Source organism: Hippopotamus amphibius, chromosome 2 (assembly GCF_030028045.1).
Source record: "Hippopotamus amphibius kiboko isolate mHipAmp2 chromosome 2, mHipAmp2.hap2, whole genome shotgun sequence".
In the NCBI taxonomy this organism is placed as follows: domain Eukaryota; kingdom Metazoa; phylum Chordata; class Mammalia; order Artiodactyla; family Hippopotamidae; genus Hippopotamus; species Hippopotamus amphibius.
This window is the reverse complement of record NC_080187.1, coordinates 177,708,588-177,735,717: the sequence shown is the minus strand read 5'-3', so window position 1 is coordinate 177,735,717 and position 27,130 is coordinate 177,708,588. Positions and strand designations below refer to the sequence as shown.

Genomic DNA, 27,130 nt, shown 5'->3' with positions numbered 1-27,130 from the left:
CTCTATAGAGAAAAACACAGATTGCCTAAAAGCAAGTGCACAGGAACCAATGTGCAGGAAGATGAGATACCATGGGATGATACTGTATCCCCAGAGAATGAATCCAGATCTGAGTGGTCTGTCACAGGCTGCTACAGTGGGAAATCTGGCTTGGATACACACAGCATCTTTTTTCCAGAAAGTCAATTGCCATGTTAGGGTTTCTTTTGATAGGAACCAGAAAATAGATGCTCTAGGCATGATGCTTTTTTTTTTTTTTTTGAAAACCCTTACAAAACATGGGTTTGGGTAGTCGAGGAGTCCCATAATAAGGCTCTTGGAAGCATTGTACATTGTATTTTGTGTATGTCATCCTAATGTGGAGGGGATGAAAAGTTTCCTAGAATGCTGGTTATTATAAGAAAGGAGGTTGAGAGGAAACCATAAGGTAATACATAGTTTACTTTTGTGTAAAGTAAAACATACCAGGCAAATATCCAGAGGGGAAAATAAAGTGATGAAGAGAGAAAACAGAATAAGTAAGAAAACACAAAGAGTAGCTTGTATGCACCCAGCCCTTCCTTTGCCAACAATTAGAAAGGCTGGATTAAACACAGAAACACACAAACCCATCTGAAGGTTTCAACAAGCAAGGCAGCCAGCACATGGGTGCTGAAGATCCCAAACAGGATGTAAGTGCACTAAGGTGGGTTCCTCCTTTATCACCACTTTCCCCTCAGCATTTTTCTGAGTTGCAGCACAAGGAATGGGGTCTTCTATTAGTTTCACTGGGCTGGAGAGACATATTTATGATAAGATCAGCTGAGGTTTCTGGGGTTTGAGGGGCCAGAGTGGAGGAAACTATAGAAACATGAACCTGAACTTCTATATACAGTTTCCCCTAGCTTCTTAAGCTGACTGTGAATAGGGTATGAAGCTAAGAGAGAACAGAAAGTGGTATTTCTCTATGGTGGAGAAGAGCAAAGCAGAGACAGTATGACAGTACTAGGGAGACAGAGGTGGAGGTTCAGGGTCCCTCAAGCTGGAATGGCCTTTGAAAATACAGTAGATCTTCAGCTGAATCCCAGAAGGGCTCTACCCCAGGAGTAAGGGCTGCACTCTGGAAATAAGGGCAAAATGAAAATAGATGCCAAAAGCCCATTATCTCCCCTAACAGCCTATCAGAGAGTTAAATCCTCTAAAGAGTATGATAATATCATCTAGAGTTTCCACAATTTTTCAGACCTACTAAGATAAGGATGACATTTAAAGAGAGTAGAATTCGTGTATCTTGGCTGTAACTCTGGGTGGGTGGGGACAGTGTCGAAGGACCCTGTCAACTAGGAGAGAGCCCAGTTTATGGTATTGATTTATTGTGACTGTCCCTGCCTTTTTCTTCTGGGGCCATGGTCCATAGGTCCATTTAACTGCTGGGATGCATGTGTGAATTTGGGAGACACTTTCAGAAACTCTCTCTAAACAGTGCCATAACATTCAGCCCCTGACAGGGCTGCCCAGCTCCATTTCGTGAGAAGCAAGTTAAGTTCCCCTCTGTAAATACAAAGACTGTCCAATCTGTGTTAAGCATCTTATGAAACAAAGTAGGAATTTAGAAAAACCAGTGGGAAACGGACACAGTGAAAAACCTGACGAATGGTAACTCACCTGAAAGGAAGTACTCTCTTTCCATTCCCAACTTGGGCTTCTGCTCTAGGCTCTTGGGTTATGGAATTCCTCCAAGAGAAAAAGGACCTTAGGACCTGAGCTGCAATCAACAGGATGCATAATAACAACATCCTAACAGCTGTATTTCCCCCATTTCTCATTACTTTCTTGTTTGGCTGGCCAGTTTGAATGTGTTATCTGAACAAGCAAAACCTAAGGATGTGGGTCTTTGGGGACTCAAATGCTGGGACTGAGGCCAGAGTAAACATAGTGAGATGTATTGCCAAATATAAATGCAACATTGGTAAGCAGTTGCTGGGAATCTCAGACAAAGCAATGTTTTGAAACAGTTGGTGAATCCAATAGTAAGGGCATCCTTTCTTAAGCTACAGTAGGTAGATGGGATGCAAGGTCTCTTTTTCAAAAATGAACATAAACGTGTGCAAGCCAGCATTCTACTTCCTGTGTGAATTCATTAAATCAGGATATACTTTCAGAAGAATACAAAGTAAGGAAAAGATTTTCACATGGAAAGGAAAAAAGTTGTTTCTTTGTGCTAAAAATGAGAGATACCAAAAATCCTTATTCTAAAGATATTTTCAGGAGCCACATAGTTTATGTAATTGACGTATAGACTGACTGACCGCCCCCCTCCCCCCCACACACACACACCTCTCCTTCCCCAGGACCTACAAATGGTCTCCCTTCACTTACATCAAGAGGACACCATGCCAGGAACTTGAATCAGGATTTGACCCTGACTTGAACCAGAACCAAACCAACGCAGTTAATAACCGCACATATTTGGCCCTTTCAAGAGAAAAAAAACCCATTGACCTCTGTACCAAAAGCTGCAAGCCTCACCCAAAAATTGTATCATGATGTCATTGGTGAGCAATAAGTATACCTAGCTTCCAGACAACTGATCTGAGATCAGTAATATACTGTCCCTTATAACAAATATTCATTGAGTACCTTTTATATTCTAGGTAATGTGCTAAATGATTGACATGTAAATCATCTAACCTTCCAGACAACCCTCTAAGATAAGTCCACCTGCAGGTGGTGAAGTCAAAGCAGGGAGAGGTTAAGTAATTTGCCCAAGGTCACACAGCTGGGAAGTGGCCTAGCAGGATTAGAACTCAGGTCAGCTGATAACTCAAGCCCATGCTTTCAAATCCCCTATCTAGCCTCCATGAGAAGCAAACCACCATCTCAAGCTGCTTCCCCGGTTCTACAATCAACTCACCCAGTGCAGCTGTGCTTCAGGAGAGAGAGCCACGCCTGATTCCAGTAGAGGGTTTTAGAGGGTTTTACTTAATCTTTCTTCTTCCTCTGTTTATCTCCAGAGGAAAAGGCTCTGAACAAAGTGATTTTTCTCATCTCCAAGGATAAGGTCTTGTGTTCATTTTAAGAGAAAAAGCTATCATAACATGTTTTCACCCTTTCAAACCGGCCATCTAGGTCCAAGGAATTTGTTGTAACTCACACCACCGTGGCACATAAAATTTCATTTTCATCAGAGCACCGTGTCTCAGGAGTGAGTCAAACGTCAGTAATAGGGCGTATGGGCAAAATAACTTTGTTAATGTCCCACTTTCAAAATGGGCCCAGTGGAGCTCGGTTGGGGGAAAGGAATACAAGGAATGAGGGAAATACGGTAAGAAACGTTGAGTGTCCAGCTGTGTAACCTGGAGCTGCTGCCTTTGGCTCTGGGGTAGGTCATACTCCATCAGGAAGGCCACATGGATGACGGGTTAACACTGCAGAGATGCCAGCGTGAGGAGTCCCAGGCTGCCCGGATCATCCGGAACACGACCGCCTCATTCAGCCAGTTTGTAAGGTACGTGAGCTCCTTCCCTTTCTCTGCCTGTCAGTTTCTATTTTGTGGCCATCCAATCCCACCAACCACCCTCTTTTAATACTATAAATTTTCAGGAAATAATTATGCACCAGCAGAGAGTTTTGCTAGAAAGAGCTTGGGATTGAAACATATTTCCCAGTAGGTAAGCTCCTCCCAGGTTCACTCTTGGCCCAACAAATGCCCAGGCCCCATTAGTTATTCAGGTTGGTGTCATGAACACCCAAGGTCTTCTCATGAAAATTAGGTGGAGAGAGCTGGAGCGCTTTAAGTGTCTTTTGTATTCGTGCATGAAGAGAGGAGGAGAGAGGAGAGACAGATCCACACCTTCTGTGCTATTTAGAAAGGCTTTCTACATCATTCAGAATTGTTCCTGTGGTGTGGTTCCAGGAGATTTGCAGGCAAGGCTCAGGTTACCCACCTATGGCTGGGACTTAAATGGGGCAAGCAGCTTAGCTGCCTGCTTGGATCATAATCCCTCCAGCCTCATCAGTGCTGCCGAAACAGAGCTCTGGGGATTGTGCTCACCAGTTACCACGAGGAACGGATTCTGTTGTAAACAGTGCAGTGCTGCAAGCCATCCTTCGCTCATAGGGAAACCTCTCTAATGCCTGGAGGGTTTCAATTGCGTGTGTGAATTTGCATGAAATGAGAAAAAAATGTTACACTTTTATTTTCCTTCCTGTTGAATCACTGTGATCCCAGCGATGTGTGTTAGTTAGAATACAGGCTAAGCTGCTATTGTGGTTTAGAATAAACTTTTCTTTTTCAAGTAATAGTATAGGGGAGGCAAGTGGCCTAGGGAAAACAGACCATCCTGCTTCTGGGGCTCAGTTTCCTTCTGTCTTGCTGCTTTGAGATCTCCTGCAGGTTCTTAAAGTAGGTCCCTGGATCAGCCCAGCAACATCACCTGGGAACTCGTTAAAAATACAAATTCTTGGGTTTTATCCCAGACAGACCTACTGAATCAGACACCTAGGAGTGGTACCTCAGAAAAACTGAGTTTTAATGGGCCCTGCAGTTGATGCTGACACCTGCTAAAGTTTACAAACCACTGCCCTGGAATAGAGGTCCTAAACTTGGCCAGATGTTAGATTCCTCTGGGAAGCGTTTAATACCCTGATGCCCACGTGGCATCTCCAACCAACTGCATCAGAGTCTCTGGAGTGGGATCCAAAACACCAGCTTTTTATTAGAGCTCCCCAGATAATTCTAACAGTCAGCCACAACTGTCCTGATAAGTATACGTCATCCACTATGTGATTAAAAATAGTTTACTAGTACCATGTCTGAGGTCTGTCCTGAAAAGATGGGAAGAGAGAGGAAGTAGAGGGCAAACCATCTCTGGTTGGTTGGTCATGTACAACACAGGGGTCCTGATACTAAATTGAAGGAAGAAAAGTAGACAAAAGGGGTATTCCTGCCACAGGATGGGACTGAGGGCTGCAAGTCAATGATCTTCTGTCTGCTTTTGGCTCTGCCACTGGTTTCCTGCGAACTTTGAGCAAAAATACTTCTCCCTTTTTATTCTTTTTTTTTTTTTTTGGTGCGCGGGCTTAGTTGCTCCGCGGCATGTGGGATCTTCCTGGAGCAGGGATCAAACCCGTGTCCTCTACATTGGCAGGCGGATTCTTAACCACTGTGCCACCTAGGAAGCCCGCTTTTTATTCTGCATTACATCCAGACTGCTCTCCTCTGAAGAGCCTAAGAATGAATGACTTGGTTTGGGCAGAAAACATTAGCTACATGTATGAACGAAGTTTTCGTGTAGTCTGGACTATGACCACAGCAGTCACTGTAGGGAGTGGACAATTCTCTCAGCCTCTGCCCTTATATCTTTGAGTCGGGGGCCCCTACCTCACACATACACAAAAATTAATTCAAAAAGGATTAAAGACCTGATTGCAAGACCTAAAACTATAAAACCTGGAGGAGAAAACAAAGGCTCAAATCATCATGACCTTGAATTAGGCAATGGTTTCTTCAATTTGATACCAAGAACAAAACCTACAGAAGAAAAAAATAGGTTGTACTTTATCAAAAGTAAAAGCTTTTCACAGAACTAGAGCAAGAAATCTTACGATTTGTATGGAAACGCAAAAGACCCCGAATAGCCAAAGCAATCTTGAGAAGGAAAAATGGAGTTGGTGGAATCAGGCTTCCTGACTTCAAACTATACTACAAGGCCATAGTGATCAAGACAGTATGGTACTGGCACAAAAATAGAAAGGAAGATCAATGGAATAGAATAGAGAACTCAGAAGTAAGCCCAAAAACATATGGGCACCTTATCTTTGACAAAGGAGGCACGAGTATACAATGGAAAAAAGACAGCCTCTTCAATAAGTGGTGCTGGGAAAATTGGACAGCAACATGTAAAAGAATGAAATTAGAACACTTCCTAACACCATACACAAAAAGAAACTCCAAATGGATTAAAGACCTACATGTAAGGCCAGACACTATCAAACTCCTAGAGGAAAACATAGGCAGAACACTCTATGACATCCATCAAAGCAACATCCTTTTTGACCCACCTCCTAGAATCAGGGAAATAAAATCAAGAATAAACGAATGGGACCTCATGAAACTTAAAAGCTTTTGCACAGCAAAAGAAACCATAAACAAGACTAAAAGGCAACCCTCAGAATGGGAAAAAATAATTGCCTATGAAACAACGGACAAAGGATTAACCTCCAAAATATACAAGCAGCTCATGAAGCTTAACACCAAAAAAGCAAATAACCCAATCCACAAATGGGCAGAAGACCTAAATAGACATTTCTCCAAAGAAGACATACAGATGGCCAACAAACACAAGAAAAGATGCTCAACATCACTCATCATCAGAGAAATGCAAGTCAAAGCCACAATGAGGTATCACCTCACACCAGTCAGAATGGCCATCATCACAAAGTCTGGAAACAACAAATGTTGGAGAGGGTGTGGAGAAAAGGGAACTCTCCTGCACTGTTGGTGGGACTGTAAGTTGGTACAGCCACTGTGGAAAACAATTTGGAGGTTCCTTAAAAAACTACAAATAGAACTACCATATGATCCAGTAATCCCACTCCTGGGCATATACCCAAAGAAAACCATAATCCCAAAAGAAACGTACCATAATGTTTATTGCAGCACTGTTTACAATAGCCAGGACATGGAAGCAACCTAAATGCCCATCAACAAATGAATGGATACAGAAGATGTGGCATATATATACAATGGAATATTACTCAGCTATAAAAAGGGATGAGATGGAGCTATATGTAATGAGGTGGATAGAACTACAATCTGTCATACATAGTGAAGTAAGTCAGAAAGAGAAGGACAAATATTGTATGCTAACTCACATATACGGAATCTAAAAATGGTACTGATGAACTCAGTGACCAGAACAAGGACGCAGATACAGAGAATGGACTGGAGAACTCGAGGTATGGGAGGGGGCGGGGGGTGAAGGGGAAACTGAGAAGAAGCGAGAGAGTAGCACAGACATATATATACTACCAACTGTAAAAGCGTCAGTGGGAAGTTGTTGTATAACAAAGGGAGTCCAACTCGAGGATGGAAGATGCCTTAGAGGACTGGGGCAGGGAGGGTGGGGGGGAATCGAGGGGAGGGAGTCAAGGAAGGGAGGGAATACGGGGATATGTGTATAAAAACAGATGATTGAACCTGGTGTACCCCCAAAAAAATAAAATAAAAATAAAAAAAATAAAAAAATGTTGCAGTTGTGTTGGAATACAGTCTGGGAATTCCTCAAAACATTAAACATAGCAACACCATATGACTTAATTTCATTCCTAGGTATATGCCCAAGAGATATGAAACATGTGTCCACACAAAAATTTGTACACAAATGTTCAAAGCATTACTCATAATAGCCCAAAAGTGGAAACAGCCTAAATGTCTATCAACTGATGAATGAGTAACTGAAAGGTGCTATATCCATACAATGGAATATTATATATCTATAAAAAGGAATGAAGTACTCATATACACTACAGCATAAATGAACCTTGAAGACATTATGCTCAGTGAAAGAAGCCAGCCACAAAAGACCCCATATTGTGTTATTGCATTCATATGAAATATCCACAACAGGCAAATCTGTAGAGACAGAAAACAGATTTGTGGTTGCCTAGGGCTGGGGTGGTAGCCGGTGAAAAGAGGAGTGACTACTAATGGGTATGGGATTTGGGGGAAAGCTGAGGAAAAATTCTAAAGCTGATTTAGGTGATGGTTGCACAACTCTGTAAATATACTAAGAACCATTAAACCATTAAATTGTACCCTTTAAATAGATGACTGTATGATATGTGAATTATGTTCCAATAAAGTTGTTATTTTTAAAAATCCAGTGGGAGTTACATGCCTAACAATGGGAAAATTATTTTTAAACAGCTTTATTGGGTTATAATTTACATATCATAAAATTCATCCTTTTAAGTGTACAACTCAGTGAATTTTAATAAATTGATGGAGCTGTACACCCATGGCAACAGTTCTGTTTCAGAACATTTTCATCACCCTGAAAGGATTCCTTATGCCCATTGCAATTTATACTAGTTGCCGCCCCCAGCCTTAGGCAACCAGACATCTACTTTTCTCACATGTTAATGCATTAAGTTGATAAATCACACTATATGTGATCTTTTGAATCTGGCCTTTTCATTTAGCATTACATTTTTGAGGTTCAGTACATAATGGTGTTCTGTTCCTTTCTGTTGCTGAAGAGTATTTCTGTGTATGTGTTTTATACAGACACATACATATATATACATCATACACACGTATGTATACATAAAAGTATATATGTATGTATATACATGATTGTGTGTGTGTATATAGAGTGAGAGAGAGCAATACACACATAGGCATATTCAACCCACATGCTAAAACATGTGTACGATAATACAACACTGTCTTCATTAAAGTAGATATTTATAGTAAGCATTAAAATCAGGCAGAGTGAGTCCTACAATTTTCTACTTCTTTGCAAAATTATTTTGGCTCTTCCAGGTCCTTTGCATTCCCATATAAATTTTAGAGTGAATTTGTCAATTTCTGTGAGAAAGTCTGGTAGGATTTTGATAGATACTGCATTGGATCTATAGATCAGTTTTGGGAAACTTGTATTTTAATGAATCTTTCAGTCCATAAAGATGGAATGTCCATTTATTATTCTTGGATTCCTTTCAGCAAGATATTACAGTTTCCAGTGTATAAATCTTACACTTTTGTAAAATTTATTCCTGAGTATTTATTTTTGATGTAACTACAAATGGAAATGTTTTCTTAATTTCATTCCAGATTGTTCACTGCTGGTGTCTATAAATACTGGTATATAGAAATTGAGTTTTTAAAATTCCAATTATGTATCCTATGACTTAGATGAAATTTTTTATTCTACTGGGAGTATTTCTTGGTATGGACTCTTTAGAATTTTATACATACAGGATCATGTCATCTGTGAACAAAAAGTTTTTTTTTCCTTTCCACAAAGAATACCTTTTATTTCTAATTCTATTTTATTTTATTTTGCATGATTGCACTAGATGGAATATCCACTACAATGTGGAGTAAAGTAGAGAGAACAGACATCCTTGTCTTGATCCTGAACTAGTGGGAAAATATTTGGTCTTTGACCATGAAGTATGCTGTTAAATAACTACAGGGTTTTTGTCGATGCCCTTTATCAGGTTGAGGAAGTTCTCTTCTATTCCTAGTTTGCTAAGAGCTTTTTATCTTGAATGAGTGTTAGATTTTGCCAAATTCTTTTTGCCTCCTGAGATGATGATGTGGTTTTGTCCTTTATTTATATAGTTTATTACACTATCTGGTTGAAAATGTAATTGATGTCTATTATTGTTGAATTGACTATTTTCCCCTCAATTCTGTCAGTTTTTGCTGCACATATTTTGGTCTCTGTTATTGGGTGCTTCATGTTTATAATAGGTATATCTTCCCCCCAAATTGACTCTTATAACTATAAAATGCCTCCCTTTTTTCTTTTCTTTTTTTCAATTTTCCCTACATGTTTCTTTTCTTTGAAATTGAAGTATAGTTGACTTACAGTATTATATTAGTTTCAGGTGTCAGTAAAGCATAGTGATTCCATATTTTTGCAGATTGCACTTCATTATAAGTTATCACAAGATAATGGCTCTAATTCCTTGTGCTGTGCAGTCTATCCTTCTTGCTTATGGATTTTATACATAATAGTCTGTATCTGTTAATCCCATACCCCTGTTTTGTCCCTCCCCACTTCCCTCTCCCCATTGTCAACCACAAGTCTGTTTTCTGTATCTGTGAGTCTGTTTCTGTTTTGCATCTATGTTCATTTGTATTGTTTTTTAGATTCTACATGTAAGTGATATCATACAGTGTTTGACTTCCTCTGTCTGATGTATTTTACTCAGCATAATATTCTCTAGGTCCATCCACATTGCTGTAAATGGCAGAAGGTCATTCTTTTGTATGACTGAGTCCCTTTTTTCTTTATGAATGTTTTTTCTTCTCAGTGTCTGTTTTATAGAGCCGCTCCAGCTGTCTTACATGCCACGTAGAGTTACTGTTTGCATGGTGTATCTTCAGTCCTTTTACTTTCAACCTATTTGTGTCTTTGAATGGGAAATGTGTCTTATAGATAGCATACTTTGAATCTTTCTTTTAATTAATTTATTTATTTCTTTACTATTTATTTATTGGCTGCATTGGGTCTTCGTTGCTGTGCACGGGCTTTCTCTGGTTGTGGTGAGCAGGGGCTACTCTGTGGTGTGCAGGCTTCTCATTGCAGCAGGTTCTCTTGTTGTGGAGCAGCAGCTCTAGGTGTGCGGGGTTCAGTAGTTGTGGCTCACGGGCTCTAGAGCTCAGGCTCAGTAGTTGTGGTGCACGGACTTAGTTGCTCCGTGGCATGTGGGATCTTCCCAGACTAGGGATCAAACCAATGTCCCCTGCATTGGCTGGCGGATTCTTAACCACTGCGCCACCAGGGAAGTCCTGAATCTTTTTTTAAGTGTAATCTGATGGTCTCTTCCTTTTACTGGTGTCTGTAATCAGTTTATAGGTAGTATAATTATTTAAATGACTAGATTCGCATCTGCCATTTTGCTATTTGATTTTTATGTGTCTTTTCATTCCTCTGTTCTTCCTTTACTTCTTTCTTTTGTGTTAAATCCACATTTTCTAGTACCATTTTAATTCCTTTGAATTTTTTTAACTACTTTTTTTTAGTTATATACTTAGTGGTTGCTCTAGGGAACTCAGCATGTATTTGACCAGAAACAATCTACTTCACATTAATACTAACTTTACAAGTAAAATAAATCAACTTTGCTCCAGTATTGTTCTAGTCTCTCTCAACTCCTTTGTGATAATAATGACGTGTATTATATCTTCATGTTATAAGCCTAGCAGTACAGTTTTATAATCATTGTTTTATGCGTTTGATTTTTTAATTAGTTATGAGAACAAAAGAGAAATATATATTTCTATTGTGTTTTACATTGACCTACATAATTACCTTTACCAGTGCTCTTTATTTCTCTGTATGGATGCTAGTTACTGTCTAGTGTCATTTGCTTTTAGCTTGAAGGACTTATTTCTTGCAAGGCAAGCCTGCTATCCTTTGCTGATGGGTTGGAGATCATGTAGAAAGGTCAGGCAGTTTTAAGTCTGTCCTGGATTTTACTTTCTGCTTGCACAAGGCCTCGTATTCAGCCAGGGATGAATGGATAGCTAGGGCCCTCTCTGGTCCTTCCTGCGTGTGTCTGTTTGTGACCTTGCACAAGGCCTGCCCCACCCTGTTAGAACTTCTTTACCACGAGGCGGGGGAGGGTTGGGAGCAATCTCAGGCTGAAACGCTGTAGACTCCCACTGTTCTTACCAAAGTTCATTATTTCTTTAAAAAAAAATACACTTCTCAATTTTCCGTATGCTTTTGGTCAATTTCCAGAGTCCTAAAATAGTTTTTTGGATGATTTTGTCCAATTTTATCACTTTTATGGGAGAAAGAACTTACTGAGCTCCTCCCTTCTGGAAGCCCTACCCTCAATGGGGGAAATTCTTGATTCTCCCAGCCACAGGATGTTTTATAAGAAAGGAGGACTAATGAACAGTAAACTAAGGTGAGTGCTGCAAAAGCCATGGTATTTAAATTTTGCAAGAGCTGGAAAGTGAAGGATGACAAAATAATTTGGAAATAGATTCTTCTCTCCCATCTCTTTTGAGAAACCAACAGTGCTGTATACAAATGGAAACCAGAAAGAGAGAGTGGCCTTCTGCAAGAAAAAAATTAAAGGAATAATGAATGAATAAGAAAGAACAAGGAAGAAGAAAAGGTTAAGTTTTCCTGTGCTGTCTCATTATCTCCTGTGTAGTTGCTGCGAACTGTCCAATAGGACAAATGAACAATGTGATGGATGGAGGTGTCTTGGAAGTCCTGCTGGAGAAAAGATGCTATCCAGCTGTCCTCCGAGTTTAACCTTTGGAGGGAAACGATATATAAATAATTATGTTATGGTAACTATATGATACTCAGAATCACCTGAGCTCTTACTTAACAAAAGAAATCCTTGGCAAAGATTTGAGAACACAGTTGGCACAGTGGCTGTAGAAGTGGCGGAGGCTGAGATGAGACAGGTGCCAATTGTAGTTAGTTGTGAACTGACCCCGTCCATCTGGGCCTCCTCCCCAAGTTTCTAGAGTAGAATGTGAGCACCACGAAGCCATTTAGAGGATGTGTCCCCGATGCCAAACACATGCGATGTGTTCTTTTTGGAAAGAAGGAAGCATCTGCCCCAGTCCCTGGTGGGCTGTTATATTGATATTTCTTCAAGAGGCAAGACAAAGTGATCCACCAATGAAAACCCACAGAACAAAAACAGACCCAGAAGGATCCTGGCAATCATAGAGTGTACTTTCCTATTTTTCAGGTGTAAGATTGAAGCACAAGAGGCTTAGAGGCACTCTAAGAATTGCATGGTTAAATGGCAGTGGCTCTAACCTGGGCTTTCCAACCCTCTGGGTAGTGATAGGCTGCCCCCATCAAGCTACAGAAATGCCTACAAACCCCTCCTTTCATTCTCATTTCTTATCACATGAAGAAACACTCTTAACTGGCATGAGTGTCTCTAGTAAATGCAAAATATTTAAAAAAAAAGAGAGAGAAAAACATACTCTGCACCTAGACCAGAAATATTGTGGAAAATGTATTCTTCCTTCACTGAATCTGGAATTGAGGAGTCGTTTCTGATTGAGTTTTTTTCCCCAAACCTTCATCTCATATCCACATGGGTTCTCTTCCTCACTGTCTCTGTGTCCAGTAATGTCCCAGAGAGTCAGTAATAACAGCTTCCTGAGCATCTGTCACGGGCCAGAGGCCACATTACTGAGAAATACCTCCTGCCGGTAGTTTACTCTTTTTTCGTCATGTGCCTGTGGCATTTTTTATACAAAAATAGAATTATCATTACCTCATAAGGAATGTTTTCAGGGCTGTTCATAAGCCTTTGCTTTGGGCCTAGATCCCAGTCTTTTCTTAGCATGTGTCCAGACTGATATATAAGCAGATCTGCTGTAAATGTAAAGGACAGCTCGTTAGAAATCGACCACCAAGGAAAAACCCTCATGTTACTTACACGTGGAATCAGTTCCGCTTCCACTGGGGCCACAGATACAGTTCCACAGGGGCTGGGTCCATTCCCCCCTCCCTCTTCTTAGCGTTGCCCTCTGAAAGGCTCACCGGTGTACCCTTCAAGGAGACAGGAAGACGAAGGGTCATTTTGTCATTTGTGGAGGTTCGTGGTCTCTCTGTATTGAAAGGATTTAATTATAAGATTTGTTTGGGAAATGATGACAGAGGGAGTCAGACACATATAGGATGGGAGGAACACAGCAGAGAAAGTGAGGGAGATGGTGGGGATGTTGAGACAGAAGAAGGATGTTGAGAGATGGGACAGTGGGGGAGGGGTGGATACACACAGGCAGGGCACACAGAGGAAGTCAGAAGGGGAGAGAGACAGGGCAAGGGAGACATCAACAAAAGGGGTGCGGACGCACACACACACAACAAATGGGGTGCCTGCACACACACGAATATTGGGAGAAAAACACGCAGAGATATCACAAAGACACATGGAGAGAGACAGAAGATGAAGATGTAGATGGGGGAGGAGACCCAGTGATGAAACCCCCTCCAGCTGATGCTTAACCTATTCCAAGAACATGTGATGCTCTCAGAGAACTGTGGGTTAATAAGTTTATTATTTATGAACATGTTTCCACTTAGAAAAACAGTGACAGGCAGCCAGGGGTCATGTCCCTTGATTTATGAAATGGCTTTAAAATTGAATCAGAAATTCTTTCCCGTTGCTCTAATTGTCGGCACCCTTCAGCGTGTGGTCATCCTTACAACGATTACCCCAGGCAGCAGTCCGTGTGCCCAGTGTGGGGCAGGGAAGAGCCAGGACCTAGTGGACACTTGGCAGGGCCCTGCTGGAGGTGCACTGCCTGAGCAGTGTCCATCTTGTGGTTTTAGCGGAAACAATCGCACAGCTGCCCCTGTCACCCTGCCGATAGAAGAGGTCCTGCAGACCCTACACGACTTGATTGCCTACTTCCAGCCCCCGGAGGAGGAGATGCAGCACGAGGACAAGCAGAACAAGCTCCGCTCACTCAAAAACAGACAGAATCTTTTCAAGGAAGAGGTAAGTCCGAAACATTAAAAATTGAGATGCTCTTTATATCCAGAGCTAAAGGACCCTGATGACTGCGAATTAGCTTTGTCTCCACATATGCATGTGTTTAAGAGACAGAGAACAAGAAAGAGGAAGCTGGAAAGAAAAGGATTCACTGGAAGTCGCCCTTCCCTGTTGGAGCCCTGATCACATTAGCAGCGAACCCTGTCCTGCTTGTATATTGGCACATTCAAACCAGATTAATTTAAAGCCTCAGTGTCACCTAGGTATCCAAAATTCATCTTCCACAAATCTCAGCTATGAGAGTATGGCACTGGCTGTGATTCCCAAATTTTGGGAGATGTCAGAATTACCTTGGAAATTTTTCGGAAACGTATGAATGCCCAGGTTCCACCACACCAGAAATGCCTGAGGAGCTGGTTTGAGAGATACAGACGCTGCTATGTCTCAAGTCGAACTTGAGCATCTGAGTCGCTAGAGCCTGGGCCTGGATATGGGGGAAATGCTAACTTGGGGCTCCAGGGGCCCTGGCCCCAGTTCTGGCTCCATCCCTGACTGTGTGTGTCCTTGGACAAGTCACATGCCTTTTCTGAACTTGGATGTGAGGATTTGGCACTAATTTTAAGGCCATGGTCATACTCCTGCAGCCCCCCATTCCTGGGGACAAGGCTCATCCCTTGCATTTCCAAAGTTGGTAACATGGGAAGTAGAGCCCTCCCTACTCAGCCTTCTGATGTGAGCAGACTTTGGCTGGGGGGACGTTCCGTGTGCCTTATAGGCTGCTGAAGCTATGCGTACCACCTCCCTCCTGCTCGTTGAGAACAGCTGGGCACAAATGTTTTTACTGGGTGGGATAGTATTATAAATTAGCTATAAAGTAGTTTAAAATCCTCTTTTAGTCTTATTGTCTCTAAATTCCACCTCTTTTGGAGAGGATGGGGAGATGCTTGGTGCATCTAAGAGAAAAATAGTCCTACATCCAGGGCTGTTTCTGGGTGAGTCAGAATCATTTCACACCAGACACAGGGCAGGCTTCTGTGAGACTCATTCACGCTCTCTCTTCTTCAGAATGTCCTTGGATTGAGTTAAACACGTGGGGGCAAACCCGTCAGAGGAGACTGCTGACTCACTCCCAAAATGGATGCTATTTAGGTCTCTGAGGCATAAAAATGCATATTTTGTTTTGGAGAGGGAAAAACAAAACCCAAACTAGCACCATGAAGGTCTATTTGCATTTTAGCATGATCAGCTTTAAAAGCTGCATGATATGGGAGAGGAAAGGACAAAAGGGATCCCGTGATCTTAAGTGTTTTTACTTTTTGCCCAACTCACCTTCACAGGGAATGTTGGCCCTTGTGTTAAACTGCATCGATCGCTTGAATATCTACAATAGCATAGCACACTTCGCAGGGATTGCCAGGGAGGAGAGTGGGATGGCCTGGAAAGAAATTCTGAACCTCCTCTACAAATTGCTGGGTAAGTATCACCCACAGCCCTCTCTCTGGGAAGGTGGCCCAGGGTGGTCTGTAGGTATTTCCATGGGACAAACTAAGACTGGCATCCAGCCTCATGCTTTGGAAGCTTTTGTTAACCATTTGATCCTAACCCAGCCGTTCATTTTGTTAACTGGTAGCTTACTGTGCTTTCCAACGTGACAGCACAAAGTCAGTAAGTGGAAGCATATGGTGATCAGTTTTGCCAAAACTACAGTTTAACCCTTGACAGTCACTTACACTCCCTAAACCTCAATTCATCTTCCTTCCTTCCTTCCTTCCTTTTTATTTTATTGGCTCCAGTGGGTCTTCATTGCTGCATGTAGGTTTTCTCTAGTTGCAGTGAATGGGGGCTACTCTTTGTTGTGGTGCATGGGCTTCTCATTGTGGTGGCTTCTCTTTTGCAGAGCATGGACTCTAGGCACACGGGCTTCAGTAGTTGTGGCATCTGGGCTCAGTAGTTGTGGCTCATGGGCTCTAGAGCACAGGCTCAGTAGTTGTGGCACACAGGCTTAGTTGCTTTGTGGCATGTGGGATCTTCTTGGACCAGGGCTCAAACCCGTGTCCCCTGCATTGGCAGGTGGATTCTTAACCACTGCACCACCAGGGAAGCCCCTCAATTCTTCATCTTTCAAATGAGGGAGCAAGACAAAAATATGTTGACGGTACCCTCCAGTTCTAGCCTTTTTACACCTGCGGTTTGAGGATGGTTATCCTCTTCAACTGTGTGCCCTTTCACGGTCCACTTTTAGGGCAGTCATGATTCCTGCTTTGGCCTGTTCCTTATTTCATTTTGGTGGAAAGAAAGAGGCAAAGAGTAGGGATGTTCCAGCACCTAGCATTTCTTCTCACAACTCTGAGTGTATGGTGACCTTCCAGTGCCTGCTGTAACTGATGCCATCACGTGGGCCCAGGCTGCCAGCCTATGGGAGGAAGACAGTATTGGCCTCTGTGAGAAGGTGGCCATCAATGGTAATGTGGCATCTGATCATTTACATCAGAACAATTAAATCTTTGCTCTGATGTACATGTCGCATTGAGAGGGAGTCTCTGGAAAGTTGAGCGGGCCAGGGGGGTGCCCAGAGCTGCCAGGTTAGACTCATCCTCAGAGTGAAGGGCCAGGCTGATCAGATTGCCACTGCGCTGAGTGACCTCAGAAAGTCTCTTCCAATTCTTAACATTTTGTAACGATATGGTTCAAACTCGGTAGTAATTGTTACAACAATAATAGCTAATATTTGTTGATGCCAGGCAGTAGAATATCTCTTTTTGATTCTCTGAGCAACACTGTGAGGCGTTGGTAAAATGACCTTTTTATTGATGAAGAAACGGATGCTCAGAAATGCTCATAACTCATCCAAGGTCACACATGTTGTAAATGGTGGAACTATGGCTTGAGTCCTGATAGCCTGACCCCAGAGCCTCAAGCTTAACCCCCTTGCTGTGGCCAACCTGAAAAGCAGGGTAGGAGTTTAGACTGAGTTCTGCCCTCTAATGACTGCAGAGGCCCCGAGGAAGACATTTCCTTATCCACATACCTTATAAACATTTGTGAAACCCACAGTCTTTGAAAACTGACAGCATGAAGAGCAAGCTACTTTGGGGGCCACTTTACATGGACTTGTTCCAGAGTCCCATCTACAGTATTGGACTATGGGGGGAAGGTTGCTTCATCTAGATTAGTGAAAACCTAATGACAGCATATTCTCTCTCTCCCTTTTCAGTATTGTTTACCAGTAGTTCTCAAACGTGAACAGGCATCAGAATCAGCTGGAGGGCTGGGTAAAGCACAGATGCTGGGTCTGTCCCCAGAGTTTCTGTTCAGTAGATATAGGATAAGGCCAGAGAATTTGTGTTTTTAACAAGTTCTCAAGTGACACTAACATTCCTATCCAAGTCTCACACTTTGGGAACCAGTGTCATATACTGATGTATTTTAGATATTTTAGAGTTTCAGGTTTAGTTATTACTTGCCTATTAGTTTAACCAACCTTTTCAGCTGTACTCATTTGAGTGCCTTCCTTTAGCACTGAAGAATAGCAAGTCTCTGGCTCAATTTAAGAAAACGTTAAAGAAAATTGAGTTCTTAAGCCAGTAACCAAGCAGATATTATTTTCTTGCTTATCACTATCTAAAGTAATTTTATTAATTTGTGTGTATATTATCTCTCTCTCCTATTTCACAAAGGCAGGGAATCTGTTGTGTTCCCACTGTTTTATTCCAAGCAAGTAGACAGATGCCTGGTACACAGTAGAATCTCTGGAAATATTTGAGTGAATGGTAGACTGTTTTACTCTTCAAAGTGTAGAAACAGGATTGTATCAAACGGCTTGGGAGGGGAAGAGTGTTATTCAGTTCTTTTTAGTTGCTAAGCGGGTAGTGTATTGAACAGCACCCCAAGTTCTCAGGCCCATCACTGTGCCCTTTAACCTACATGATCAAACATGTTCTCATTCACAGCTGCTCTCATTCGTGGAAACAGAAACAACTGTGCTCAATTCTCCAATAACCTTGATTGGCTAATCAGCAAATTGGACAGACTAGAATCTTCCTCAGGTAAGATTTGACAGGAAATGTAACTGGAGAAAGTGAGGGTTTTTTGGTTTTTGTTTTTTCTGTTAAAAAAAGCAAACAAAAAAATGAAGTTGAATCTCTGAACAATTCCTTTTTCCATTGGATTGCAAGCAATTCTTAATAATTACTTCAACAAAAAGAAATAAAGGCCTAAATCTTTCTGGCAGTTTTATAACTTTATTGAACAACTCTAACCCAGGCCTCAAAAATCTTTCCGTTTCTGCTTGATTTTCCACTTTGCGCCTTCACCTCCTCCCCCTGGGTCCTGAATCGCACCCCCGTCCACCCCGCACCCAGCATGCTGGTCTCCTTCTAACTGCTAGTTGGACTGTTGTTCTCTGGGTTTCCATACCCTGCTTGGACATGGTCCTCTCAACTGTTTAGTTTAGAAGCAGGACTGAAGGGTGACCGAGACCTTAGAGGAAATGATAATCCTAATACCCCCTGAATCGCCCTTGACATCCTGTAGAGCCCTTCTTGGTGACTCCCAGAGAATTTGAGCCAAGAAGGGTGGTCACAGTTGGTAAGTGACCAAGCCATGAGGCTGTGTGGTTTGGCCCCTCAGAGATGAGACAACATGACAGGTGTGGTCCCCACTCTGGGAAGCTGAAAGGTTTTAATGCTCTTTTCATCATCTAAAGATGGCAGGAGCTTGGATAGGCCAAGGGAAGGCTCCTCCAGGACCACCCGCCTTACACCTGTGTCTTCTCCCTAAGCCTCTGTTTTCTTCAGTGCCTCTTCCCATGGGCCAGACTACATTTTAGGGTAATTTATGAAAACCTTGAAAAAAACAGGATCAAGAGGAATCTTCTCAGTAAAACCAATAAAGACATTGGCCAACCACTTCATGTGCATGTCCACCCCAGTGTTAACCCTGTAGGTGCCAGGCTGCAGGGGCACCTGTTTTTCTTAAACCTTCACTTAATACAGGAAGCCATCCATTGTGTCCAGAAAAGGGAACAAAGCCAAATAGTCTTTATTTAGTGAGCATATAGTTTACTGCTACACCAGTGCATCTAAAATAAAAATTCTGGGTTGATTCCTAGAAAAATTCTCATTCAAGGAACACTCGGAGTATTTTCTAAATTACTTGAATGACCTTTAGAATTTGTAGTAAACTAGGTATCCCCTTTTCTATCTGTTTTTAAATTAAATATTGCTTGGTGTGATCAAATTAAGAATTCTGTCTTAAAGCTGCTTCTCTGTATTTTGACACAGAAGGATCATGTTTTTGTCCAGGAAGAGGGAGATGGGGTGAGAAGTGAATAAAACTTGCCTCTAAATTACAGACTGGTTGGCCCCAAGGGCTCCTGAAGTCTAGCCGAGATGGCTGCATCTTTCTTCTGACTGGAAATATTTAATAGATTCAAAGCATTGATGCTATTCTGTCCCCTCAGGATGGTCCTTTCACTCTCAGGTTTCTAATTATAGTCAGTCCTGCAGGTTATTTAATGTCCAAATGGTTTTTGTGGCATTCGTGTAGGTATCTTGGAAGTTTTGCACTGCATCCTGATTGAAAGCCCAGAAGCCTTAAACCTGATAGCAGAGGGCCACATCAAGTCAATCATCTCCCTGTTGGATAAGCATGGGCGGAATCACAAGGTAGGCGTGGAAAGAACCCCAAGCAGTGATTGGCTTTACCTGGCTTTTCCTTTCCTGCCGCTTAATAACTGTTGTGTGTTTTGGAGAGTGTGATGACTGCTCTCTTTCCTGGCTTTGATTTAAAAAAAAATTTTTTTTAATCTTTGGAAACTGAGGTCCTGAAAGACCCTTCCTTCCTAGGCACACACTCCAAGCCAGACAGGCATGCTGGACCTTGGGTGGCCCCCTCAGTTTCCACCTGCTTCCCAAGCCTGGTTCATCGATACCCCTTAACACACAGCGGGCTGTGTGAGGCACTCAGCTCCACACAAGGGCAGCTGCAGGATTCGTGCTCACTCTCGGGTCTAAGAGCTTAGTAGTGAAACAGCTAATACCAAGCTTTCTAAAGAAGCTGTACAGAAATCAGGTTTAGAATAATGTAGAAAGTCTCGGCAACATGGCATGTTCTTAAATGAAATCAGATGTGCCACAGCTCATACCAGGTGAAGCCAGTGGATCTGCACACACAAGCTGAAGGGGCCGGGCTGCGGGGCTCTCCCTCTGATACAAAACAGGTGTGTGACCCTGCGCCCCAGTCATTTCAGCTGTAAAATGAAGACATCGCTACCTCATTTATGAACATGGAATGCTATCTCAAGTTTCTTTGAGGTCTCATAAAGTTCTAACATCTCTCTTTTTATGGCATTATGTCTCTAAGACACAATGACCTCTGGGGAAAGTCTATTAGGATATGCCTTATCCCGACCCTTTGACATCTGCCCCATGCATGGGGGTTGCTGCGCTGACTCATTAGCGAGCAGGCAGATACTCCAAGGCTAGGGGGGTGCATTTCAAGACCAGATGGCGTGATTGGATGTGAGGGACAGCAGCTGGGCTCATGTGGCGTGGAGAGAACCCAGCTTGGTCACTGGCCCTCTCTGCTCGCCATGGGTTAGAGGCACTGCACGTCGGAGACACATCTCAGGGGGTCCAGGAGAACAAGCCTCTGCAGCACTGCTCGGATGACGTGCATCATCCTTAGGAAACAAAAAAGCCGTGGTCCTTAGCATCTGTGGAATTGCTTGACAAAGAAAAGAAGGAAATATGTGGGGTCGGTAATAGCTTTCCCGAACGTGGTAAATCGAAAGCAGGTATGAGGCTCCTGCTTCAGCCCAGCCTCACTACATCCCAACATGTTCCTCCCTGTCTGCAAAGTGTAATGAGAGTGATCGAGAAGCACACAAGTAACCTGTGACCTGAGCCGGGAGCTCTGGGCGCATGTCAAGAGGAGCCCTCGACAGGAAAGCTGCTTGCGATTCGTTGCCCCCGGGGCTGTTTTATGATCACGCTACAGAACACACTTAGTAAATAACCAGCTTTGCGATGGCTTCTTTTCAGCCAAAAGCCACAAAGCCTTTAAAGGATTGTTGCTCGGTGGAAAGTTGGTTACTGTTCTGCCCATTCCACAGTTGAGAAAACTGAGGCCTAGGAAGCTGCAGGACTTTGCTTGGAATCAATACCTGGTCTGATATGTTACCCAAGTGCACTGGTAGAGTAGTCTTTAACCTCCCAGAGCCAGGGCACTGTTTGAGAAATTCTGGCAATGATGTCAAAATTGAGCCAATGTGAGCATGGTACAAAAAGAGTCTCTTCTAGGATGTCCCCTTTTTTGTCTTTTGATAGATTTTTTGGTGGTAGCGGGCTTGCCATGAATTCAGGTCTTCCATTAGAGTTATTCAAGTACATAACTTTTATTTTCAAAGGGAAACCTAGTCTCAGATGATCACCAAGGGTATTTGCAGTAGCTTTGCAAAGAATGTGCTAGACTTCCATTGCAGCATGGTATCTTTACTTGGAAAATGCCAAAGCGATGTTTTCCTATGCAGGCTGCTCTGTTTTCTCCAGTCCCTGGTCTCCAGGCATCTCTGACTCATTCACTTAGTTTTCCGTGAAGATAGTGATTCAACATACATACAGTTTTAGAGCCATGGGGCACCTCACAACTCCTCCAAAAAACAGTGACAGTAATCATGATGAAGAGAGCTCACATTTGTTTTGCATTCGTCCAATGCCAGGCAGTGTCCTCAGTGTTCATGTGCATTTTCTTTCGTCCTTTTCATGACTCCCTGAAGAAGCATCACTGTTACTTCCACTTGGCAGAGGCAAAAACAAGGCCCATGTATGTGCGCCCTGAGAAGGTTAAGCAATCTGCCAGAGGCCACACAGCTAGTTAATGACAGACCAGAACCACAATTGAGGTCTCCAAGTTTAATATTCTTTCCAGTGTTTCTCAAGCTGCACTCTGGCGTATTCTGTGAGACTATGATTAATTTTGTGTTCTGATTTTTATTATTTAAATATAATACTTCAAATATAACAGTGGAAAATTCACAATCATAAAGCATTTTCATATGATAAGTCAGTGTTTCTCAGACTGGAACTTGAGGGCCCCTGTGGGTCCACGAAGGTGGTCTTCAGGGTTGTGACATTTTTCTTAAAGGTTTGCAGGTATAGTGGGTTTGAGAAACCTCTTACTGACTGTGCCACCTCGAATCACATGTTTAGAATGGGGAGGCATTCTTTGTTTCTTTCCTGAGTTCCCTCAGGGCCCACCATTGAGGCGGCTGTAATGTGATGGCTGATGGCTATGACATCCTTTGTTTACTTATATGGCAGCCAATATTTTAGTTCTCAGTTCTGTCCTTGCTGTGGAAAGCATTGCCACTCATCTAAAGCATGATCAAATTTAGGTCAGAAAGTTAGAGCGAAAGAGCACAATCTTTGGAGTGAAAGGGACAGGAGTGGGGTATGCTACCCAGGTCCCACTTCCTTTTTTTTTTTTTTAACCTCTTTATTGGAATATAATTGCTTTACACTCTTGTACCAGCTTTTGAGGTACACCAAAGTGAATCAGCTGTATTTATACCTATATCCCCATATCCCCTCCCTCCCGCAACTCCCTCCCACTCTCCCTGTCCTGGCCCTCTAAGGCAGCACCCATCATCGAGTTGATCTCCCTTTGTTATACAGCAACTTCCCACTAGCTATCTATTTTACAGTTGGTAGTGTATATATGTCTGTGCTACTCTCTCACTTCATCCCAGCTTCCCTTTTGCCCCCCGTCCCCTCAACCCTCTGTCCTCCAGTCCATTCTCTGTATCTGCATCCTTATTCTTGCCCTGTCACTGGGTTCATCAGTACCATTTTTTTTTTTTTTTTTTAGATTCCGTATATATGAGTTAGCATGCAGTATTTGTTTTTCTCTTTCTGGCTTACTTCACTCTGTATGACAGACTCTAGGCCTATCCACCTCATTACATATAGCTCCATTTCCTTCCTTTTTATGACTGAGTAATATTCCATTGTATATATGTGCCACATCTTCTTTATCCATTCATTTGTTGATGGGCATTTAGGTTGCTTCCATGTCCTGGCTATTGTAAATAGTGCTGCAATAAACATTATGGTACACGTTTCTTTTTGGATTATGGTTTTCTCTGGATATATGCCCAATAGTGGGAATACCAGATCATATGGTAGTTCTATTTTTAGTTTTTTAAGGAACCTCCAAATTGTTTTCCATAGTGGCTGTACCAGCTTACATTCCCACCAACAGTGCAGGAGAGTTCCCTTTTCTCCACACCCTCTCCAACATTTGTTTCTAGATTTTTGGATGATGGCCATTCTGACTGGTGTGAGGTGATACCTCATTGTGGCTTGACTTGCATTTCTCTAATAATTAGTGATGTGGAGAATCTTTTCATGTGTGTGTTGGCCATCTGTATGTCTTCTTTGGAGAAATGTCTATTTAGGTCTTCTGCCCATTTGTGGATTGGGTTATTTGCTTTTTTGGTATTAAGCTGCATGAGCTGCTTGTATATTTTGGAGATTAATCCTTTGTCCGTTGCTACATTGGCAAGTATTTTCTCCCATTCATCTTGTTTATGGTTCCTTTCGCTGTGCTAAAGCTTTTAAGTTCCATTAGGTCCCATTAGTTTATTCTTAATTTTATTTCCATGATTCTAGGAGGTGGGTCAAAAAGGATCTTGCTTTGATGTATGTCATAGAGTGTTCTTCCTATGTTTTCCTCTAGGAGTTTTATCGTGTCTGGCCTTACATGTAGGTCTTTAATCCATTTTGAGTTTATTTTTGTGTATGGTGTTAGGAAGTGTTCTAATTTCATTCTTTTACATGTTGCTGTCCAATTTTCCCAGCACCACTTATTGAAGAGGCTGTCTTTTCTCTTGAATATTCTTGCCTCCTTTGTCAAAGATAAGGTGCCCATATGTGTTTGGGTTTACCTCTGAGTTCTCTATTCAGTTCCATTGATCTTCCTTTCTACTTTTGTGCCAGTACCATACTGTCTTGATCACTGTGGCCTTGTAGTATGGTTTGAAGTCAGGAAGCCTAATTCCACCAACTCCATCTTTCCTTCTCAAGATTGCTTTGGCTATTCGGGGTCTTTTGCGTTTCCATACAAATCGTAAGATTTCTTGTTCTAGTTCTGTGAAAAATTCCATCGGTAATTTGATAGGGATTGCGTTAAATGTGTAAATTGCTTTGGGTAGTATAGTCATTTTCACAATGTTGGTTCTTCCAGTCCGAGACCATGGTATGTCTCTCCATCTGTTTGTGTCATCTTTGATTTCTTTCATCAGTGTCTTATAGTTTTCTGCGTACAGGTCTTTTGCCTCCTTAGGCAGGTTTATTCCTAAGTATTTTCTTCTTTTTGTTGCAATGGTGAATGGGAGAGTTTCCTTAATTTCTCTTTCTCCTTTTTCATTGTTCATGTATAGGAATGCAAGAGATTTCTGTGCATTAATTTTGTATCCTGCTACTTTACTAAATTCATCGATTAGTGCTAGCAGTTTTCTGGTACAGTCTTTAGGGTTACCTATGTATACTATCATGTCATCTGCAAAGAGTGACAATTTTACTTCTTTTCCAATTTGGATTCCTTTTATTTCATTTTCTTCTCTGATTGCTGTGGCTAAAACTTCCAAAACTATGTTGAATAATAATGGTGAGAGTGGGCACCCTTGTCTTGTTCCTGTTCTTAGAGGGAATGCTTTCAGTTTTTCCCCATTTAGAATAATGTTGGCTGTTGGTTTCTCATATATGGCTTTTATTATGTTGAGGTAATTTCCTTCTGTGCCCATTTTCTGGAGAGTTTTTATCATAAATGGATGTTGAATTTTGTCAGAAGCTTTTTCTGCATCTATTGAGATTATCGTATGATTTTTATCCTTCAGTTTGTTCATATGATGTATCACATTGATTGATTTGCATATGTTGAAGAATCCTTGCATCCCAGAGATAAACCCCACTTGATCATGGTGTATGATTTTTTTAGTGTGCTGTTGGATTCTGTTAGCTAGTATTTTGTTGAGGATTTTTGCATCTATATTCATCAGTGATATTGGCCTGTAATTTTCTTTTTTTGTGACATCTCTGCCTGGTTTTGGTATCAGGGTGATGGTGGCCTCATAGAATGAGTTTGGGAGTGTTCCTCCTTCTGCTATATTTTGAAAGAGTTTGAGAAGGATAGGTGTTAGCTCTTCTCTAAATGTTTGATAGAATTCACCTGGGAAGCCATCTGGCCCTGGGCTTTTGTTTGTTGGCCGATTTTTAATCACAGTCTCAATTTCCATACTTGTGATTGGTCTGTTCATAGTTTCTATTTCTTCCTGGTTCAGTCTTGGAAGATTGTACTTTTCTAAGAATTTATCCATTTCTTCTAAGTTATCCAATTTATTGGCATATAGTTGCTTGTAGTAGTCTCTCATGATCTTTTGTGTTACTGCAGTGTCAGTTGTTACTTCTCCTTTTTCATTTCTAATTCTGTTGATTTGTGTCTTCTCCCTTTTTTTTCCTGATGAGTCTGGCTAATGGTTTATCAATTTTGTTTATCTTCTCAAAGAACCAACTTTTAGCTTCATTGATCTTTGCTATTGTTTCCTTCCTTTCTTTTTCATTTATTTCTGATCTGATCTTTGTGATTTCTTTCCTTCCACTCACTTTGGGGTTTTTTTGTTATTCTTTTTCTAATTGTTTTAGGTGTAAGTTTAGGTTGTTTATTCGATAATTTTCTTGTTTCTTAAGGTAGGACTGTATTGCTATAAACTTCCCTCTTAGAACTGCTTTTGCTGCATCCCATAGGTTTTGGGTCGTGTTTTCACTGTCATTTGTTTCTAGATATTTTTTGATTTCCTCTTTGATTTCTTTAGTAATTTCTTGGTTGTTTAATAGCATATTGTTTAGCCTCCATGTGTTTGTATTTTTTACAGTTTTTTCCCTGTAATTGATATCTAGTCTCATGGTGTTGTGGTCAGAGAAGATGCTTGATATGATTTCAATTTTCTTGAATTTACCAAGGCTTGATTTGTGACCCAAGATGTGATCTATCATGGAAAATGCTCCATGTGCACTTGAGAAGTATATTCTGTACTTTTTGGATGGAATGTCCTATAAATATCAATTAAGTCGAGATGGCCTACTGTGTCATTTAAAGCTTGTGTATTGTTATTTATTTTCTGTTTGGATTATCTGTCCATTGAAGTAAGTGGGGTGTTCAAGTCTCCCACTATTATTGTGTTACTGTCGATTTCCCCTTTTATGGCTGTTAGCATTTGCCTTATGTATTGAGGTGCTCCTATGTTGGGTGCATAGATATTTGCAATCGTTGTATGTTCTTCTTGGATGGATCCCTTGATCATTATGTTGTGTCCTTCCTTGTCTCTTGTAATAGTCTTTACTTTCAAGTCTAATTTGTCTGATATGAGTATTGCTACTCCAGCTTTCTTTTGACTTCCATTTGCATGGAATATCTTTTTCCATTCCTTTACGTTCAGTCTATATGTGTCCCTTGGTCTGAAGTGGGTTTCTTGTAGGCAGCATATAGAAGGGTCTTGTTTTTGTATCCATTCAGCCAGTCTGTGTCTTTTGGTTGGAGCATTTAATCCATTTACATTTAAGGTGATTATTGACATGTGTGTTCCAATTACCATTTTCTTAATTGTTTTGGGTTTGTTTTTGTTGGTCTTTTTATTCTGTTGTGTTTCCTGCTTAGAAGATTCCTTTAGCACTTGTTGTATGGCTGGTTTGGTGATGCTGAATTCTCTTAACTATTGCTTGTCTGTAAAGCTTTTGATTTCTCCGTTGAATCTGAGTGAGATTCTTGCTGGGTAGAGTATTCTTGGCTGTAGGTTTTTCTCTTTCAGGACTTTCAGTATATCCTGCCATTCCCTTCTGACCTGCAGAGTTTCTGCAGAAAGATC

General features: G+C 41.6%; 1 protein-coding gene across 1 annotated transcript in view; it reads left to right on the top strand.

Annotated features, from left to right (window-relative positions):
- The window catches only part of RYR3 (ryanodine receptor 3), a 361,967-nt gene that overhangs the window by 88,734 nt on the left and 246,103 nt on the right, over positions 1–27,130 (top strand). Inside the window, 5 exon segments of the mRNA XM_057721476.1 lie at positions 3,366–3,487; positions 14,046–14,214; positions 15,546–15,681; positions 18,159–18,254; positions 19,756–19,874. Coding sequence (XP_057577459.1) covers positions 3,366–3,487; positions 14,046–14,214; positions 15,546–15,681; positions 18,159–18,254; positions 19,756–19,874 — 642 coding nt within the window.